The following is a 6,000-nucleotide window of genomic DNA, read 5'->3' as shown; positions in this document are numbered from 1 at the left end:
AGCCCGTGGGTGGCACCTGGGAGTGCTCAGCCCTGCTCGCCATTAGCTGCAGGTCGATGGGATTGATCCCCCTGGAGCTGTCCCTGATGCAGCCCAGGTGACCCAGCATGGGAGGGACAGCAGCTCGGGGCTGGGGACAGAGGACACGGTGACACAGGGGCCCCAGAGCAGCAAATCCCTGCCCTGGCACTGCCCTGACTCCCACCGCCTCCCCTGTGGTCTGGGACCACCTGTCCCAAAGGAGGCCACCCCTCATGTGTGTGTGTGACCAGGGCTGTCCCCGTGGGCACAGGGGAGGCAGGAGAGCTGGGTCTGCGGGGTGCAAGGGAATTTGGGGTGAGGGATGTCCCTCTGAGAGATGCATGGAGATTCTCAGGGGTCTGTGTGCAGCTGGAGGGGGGTTTGGTGTCTCCATGGGGCACTGGGGGATTTGGGGAGTGTCTGTCAGTCTGCCAGGGGGGCTCAGGGGGTGCTCGCTGTGGGAAAGGGCAGAACTGGGGAGGTTTGGGGGGCAGAGCATGGAGGGCACAGAGCTGCACCTGGACAGAGACACTGGGTGGGGATGGATGGGATCCAGGAACGGGGAATACACCCTGCACACCTCCTGTGCTCTGCTAACAGAGGGAAGCAGCCCCAACCCCCAATCCCGGGCTCTGTCTGTCTGTCTGTCTGTCTCCTGGGACTGCTCTGCCCCCGCCTCCTCCACCCTCCCCCTCACATCTGGCCAGCAGCAGCTTATTTTTTCCTCCAGGGTTGCGACATCCTGAGCCACGGGATGTTTTGCCTGAGCCTGTGTTGGACCCCTGGAGGGGGAGGGTGGGAGGATTGTCTTGGCCAGGGAGCTCCAGTGACAATATCTGAGTGCCCTCCCACCCACTGTCCCCAAGGGCAGAGAGGGGGGAAAAGCAAATCAGACCAGGGCTGGAGAAAGGAGAGTGGATTCCTGCTGGTGATGGGGAAGGGTGATGGAATTCCAGCTGGGTCTGGTTCTCCAGATCCTCCAGGACTGGGCAACAGTGACCAGATCCCTGCAGTGATGGAGAGGGGCAGCTGGAACCTCTGGGAGCTGCAGCTACCAACCCCATCATGTCCTCAGTCATGATCCACAGCCAGGTCACCCTCCACTCAAAGGCCTGGGTGACCAGACAATGGGGGTGCCACCAGAGCAGGCCTGGGGACACAAGACTGCGGGTGCCCCTAGAGCATCCCCACTGCTGGAGCCAGGCAGGGGCTGAACCACCCCCTGTCAGCCAGACCCCACCCGTGCCTCCCTTTTCCCACCAGAATAAACACCATTCATTCAGAAGAAACCATTTTATTATTTTTTTTTCCCAAAGAAAAAAAGCAATATAAATATTAGAGTATAAAACTTGCGTGTAACACATCGACATTGGTCTATATGGGTATAAGAAGGATATAAGCATATATATAATATATAAGTATAATTCAATATTAGACACATTGAAAGGGCAAACGTGTTTCATTTCACACACACTCGGAGCACAGACCACATGGAAAGAAGATACAGAGAAAATTGAAAATACTGATGTCCACAAGTTAGTTACTGCAATTAAAAATAACACGCCACTAAATACACGACACTCACTACGCTACCTCAGATTGCAGATTAAAAAGAAAATATAAAGACTACGATTCAGCTACAGCATTTCTAGAGGGGGGCAGGTGGCAGCTGCAGGGGACAGGGTGGGAACCGCTCCCAGTGCAGCCAGCGCCGGAGGAGGCTGGATCTGGATGGAACATGGAGGATGCTCCTGCTGCCCTGGTTTGGGGAGGGGGCAGGGGTGGGGAGAGCCTGGCTGAAAGGGCTGGGTCTGCTTGGGTGAGTTACGTGTTAGTGATTAAAAAAGGAAAAAAACAACACCAACCCCCCTGGGAAACTCGGTGTGGCCCCTTCCGGGCCACCCCACAGCTCCTCCCCTGGCTCTGGCTACACAAAGCCCCCATCTGCCTCTCCCGGGGGCTCAGAGCTGCTTTGCTACGGGAAGCTGGCCTGGTGCTTTGGTGATGGGCACATGGAGAAACTCTAATCCCCATCCTTCCATTCTCCTTGCAGGATACGAAGCCCAAAGCCAGCGGGAGCATCACCTCCTCCTCTGGGCTGGCCCCGCGTGCCACTCCCCAGTCACTGCCCCCCATTTTGCAGCGTCACCCCCTGCTCTTGGGTCCCTTGTCTGGATCTGGTCCCCAAACACCACCGAAACAACCATCACTTACTCAGCCACCAACTCTGCACCAAAGCCATGCACCGGCAGCTCTGCGGATCCCACCCTTTGGGCGAGACCCCAAGAACCGCCCGACCACCCCAAAGAACCTTTGGGGCCCGAACTAGAAGCAATACTGAGTTTCCCCACCCCGCCTGAGCCATCCCACCCCCTCCCACCCCTTCCCCAGGGCAGCCCGGGCGGCTGCCGGCGCGTTCACACCACGTGGGCATGCGAGGACTGTGCGGGTCCGTGGAGCTACGGCGCTAGTGCAGGTGTGAGGAGAGGGACGTGCATGCAGACACCGTGTGCAGACAGTGAAACCTCGTCCCCGTGTCCCTGGGGGACCTGGCCAGGCCTGGCCGCGGGGGAGCGAGGCTCTCTTAGCCTTAATTCCATAAGAACATCGACTGTACATATAAATATTTACTGCAAAGAAGGTTTGAGATGTGTCTGCTCTTCGGAGACCCCTAGAACCGCCGGGGCAGCTGCCGCACACCTCGGCATGCTCCTCATGAATTCCCTGACTCTCACACAGCTGGAGGGCTTTTTCCTTATCATATTTCAGGCCATTAGTGGTTACACTTTAAAAAAAAAAAAAAATTAAAAAAATGCTTAGGATGCAGCTTTGCCATATTCCCTTTGACTCATGCAATATAAACACTTTTTTTTTTTTTTTTCAGATGACAGGTAAGCAGGAACTGAAGCACTCCCTACCAACTTCCAAATTCCAAAAGCCATCACTATTCATTGACTGGGGGTGAATTTTACAAATGGAAAATTTAACAGCAAAGAACTGGAGCGTGGGCTCTAAGCTAAGAACTTCTTTTTCCTTTCCAAAAAATAGCTGAAGGGCTATAAATTAAAAGATCCACATTAAAATTATTTACACTGGGCAAAGCCGAGCACAAGCCTTGTGCCTTTCTTGGACTACCTGGGAGCAAATTGGATCCAAAGACATGGCAAAAGACCTTCCGCCCTTGCATATTCTAATACCCGAGGGATTGTATAAAACATTATTCACAGGGCACTTGTTTGTGTTGGGTTTAGATTCCGGATTGGTTTTCATCATGAGACCTGAGAGCAGCGAGCCCCTGCTCTCAGCCCTGATGATGACGAGATACATTCGCAGCATTTCCTACTTTTGCACCACAAAAAAAATTCACATTCGTCCTCCGGCCTGGGCTGTGGTTTTGGGGGAGTGCTGGAGCCAGCTGCCCTGTAGCTCTAAGGTCTCCTTTTTCTTCTTCACTACTTCTTCTCCTTCTTCCCGGATTTCTTCTTGTTGCCTCCGGCGGGGGCGGCGTTCTTGGCGTCGCGCTTGCCGGCGGCGTTGGTGAGGGTGGCGTTGCTGCCCGGGATGTACACGTTCTGCCGGTAGTCGGGGACGTGCTGCAGGGTGAACTGCGGGCCGTAGCGGGCGCTCAGCCCCATCGTGCCATTGCCGCCGCCCAGGGTCGAGTTACCGTCAGCAGCTTCTGTAGGGAACGCCGGGCAAGGGGGGAAAGACAAGGGCGGGATGTTAAAGGCAGCTGGAGACCCCCAACCCAAACCCCAACAGGCCCACAGGGTGTCAAACCCAAAGCAACATCACCTTTCAGCTCCCCACGGGGCAGCCTGGCACAGACCCCCAACCCAAACCCCAACAGCCCCACAGGGTGTCAAACCCAAAGCAACATCACCTTTCAGATCCCCACAGAGCAGCCTGGCACAGACCCCCACCCCAAACCCCAACAGGCCCACGGGGTGTCAAACCCAAAGCGACATCACCTTTCAGCTCCCCACAGAGCAGCCTGGCACAGAACCCCCAGCCCAAACCTCAGCAGCCCCACAGGGTGTCAAACCCAAAGCAACATCACCCCGCAGCTCTCCACGGGGCAGCCTGGCACAGAACCCCCCTGAAACTGCCCATTACGAACATATTGTGCAGTCACACCATTAGTGATGCATTAAAGGAAATCCAATATTTATTTATTTTTCCGCCGCATTTAAAACCCTGCCCGAGGTATTTTTCTGCACACAGGTTTATTCAGGGAGCAGGACACGGGAGAGGAGAAAGAGAAAACCCCTCCCCTGCAATACCACAAAATGGCTCTAGGAAGCCGAGCACGGAGGAAATCAATGCCAGAGCGTGTCTGATGGTCCAGATCGGGGAGCAGGGGGAGGGGAAGGCGAGTTCATTCCTGTCGCTATGCAAAGCTCCAGCACGGAGCGAGCAGTGGGGAGGGGCACAGGGCCCCCCGGGATGCTGGAGACCAGATGGAGACGGGGGATGCACGGGGGCAGGGGGAGAAGGAGCACGGGGGGATGGCAGGAATGAGCGATGCTGTTGCCATGAGCTGCTGCACGATCTGCTCCAGTGCAGCTGCCTGTGCACGGCTCAGGGTGGGATCCTTCTGAAACGCTTTGCTGAAATTCAGCCTTTGTCTGAGACTGTGGCTCCCATCTCAGCCTTTGACTGCCTCGTGCTCATGGCTGGGGCCAAGCTCTCCTGAAGGATGGGGACACCCAGCCAGGGCACCCAAAGGGTCCAAGGCAGAGCCCAGGGGTGCTGCTCCCTCCTTCCAGAGGCAGAGGGATTGTGAGAACAAGAAAAACAACGAGCAGAGGTGGTGGGCTGGGTCCCCTTGCGTTTCTCCTCACTCCAGACCAGCTCTGTGCTGCCTCTGCTTTCCCCTAAGCAGATGGAGGTGGCTGAGCCAGCCAGAAAGCTGGACAAAAAGCTGGACAAAAAGCTGGAGCACATCCCACCATCCCTGAAATATGGCTGTGTACACATTCCCTTTGCAGGGGTCGGAAGGATGAAGCAACTGCAGTTTGAGAAGCTGCAGCTGCTCTGTTGGAAAAACACAGCGAGGCTGAAAACAAGAGGGATATTGTGCACTGGGGCAAGGCTGTGGGGTGCAAACAGGGAAATGCCTTTCACTTCCTGCTCTGGAAGCATTCCCCACAGCAGAATTCTTCCACAGTCCCCATGAAATGGGTTCCAGACCCTACAGGGCTTGCAGGACATTGTGCTGGGGAGATGTGTCTGTAATTAGTGACATTTATTGCTAATCCTCCCTCGCCTTAGCAGCACAATATTTCATTAGCAACCACCTCAAGCCCCACCCATGGAGGTGTTAGAAATGACCCCCATGGGGTGGGATAACTGGAGATGTGCAGGGACCATCTCACAGGTGGACTGCTGTGAAGAGGTTTTACAACAACTTCTGTGACCCAGAGAGAAGTTTGACAAGAGGATCCATGTTTACCCCTGAAAGAATTTCCTACCAAGGTCATTGTCACAGAAACCAAGAAAGAAGGAAGGAGAAATAAGAGAAACCTGCAACTGCCTGTTCCAGTGAGCACTTTGTCTGTCTCTTGTGACCAATGAGTTAAGTGCAAACTTAGGAGTTTTGTAAGAATGTATAAAAAGAAAAAGCATGCAGGCTAGAATAAAAACAGGTCTGAAGCCTTCTGAAAATGGAGTGTGTTGCTTTGCATCGTCTCCATCTCAACTCTGACAGACTACAGCCTCCAGCCATGGAAGAATTGTTTTTTCTTGGCTGTCCCAGCTGGAGCCAGCCCAGCCAGAGGCTGGGTGCACTCGAGCACCTTCTCCTCCCTGGGGATTCCTGCCCTGTGTCCCTCCGGGGCCACCCCAGCGCTCTGAGCAGTGAAGGGCTGGGGGTGCCAGCACCACCCAAGTCCCCATGAATTAATTTGCAGTCTCAACACAGCTTCCAGCAGGGAGAAAAAGGCACTGGTGAAGTTCCCAGCCTGCCATGGGTCCCGG

At 55.0% G+C, this 6,000-nt stretch overlaps 1 protein-coding gene across 1 annotated transcript in view; it reads right to left on the bottom strand.

Annotated features, from left to right (window-relative positions):
- Window positions 1-1,299: 1,299 nt before the first annotated feature.
- The window catches only part of LOC136563227 (uncharacterized), a 64,567-nt gene continuing 59,866 nt past the window's right edge, over window positions 1,300-6,000 (bottom strand). Inside the window, exon 8 of the mRNA XM_066560465.1 lies at window positions 1,300-3,700. Within this exon, the coding sequence (XP_066416562.1) occupies window positions 3,474-3,700 (227 nt within the window). The 3' untranslated portion in view covers window positions 1,300-3,473. The remainder of the gene's footprint in view (window positions 3,701-6,000) is intronic.

Source organism: Molothrus aeneus, chromosome 15 (genome assembly GCF_037042795.1).
Source record: "Molothrus aeneus isolate 106 chromosome 15, BPBGC_Maene_1.0, whole genome shotgun sequence".
NCBI classification, from domain to species: domain Eukaryota; kingdom Metazoa; phylum Chordata; class Aves; order Passeriformes; family Icteridae; genus Molothrus; species Molothrus aeneus.
Note: the sequence above shows the minus strand (reverse complement) of the source record. Positions and strands in the feature narration are given on the sequence as shown.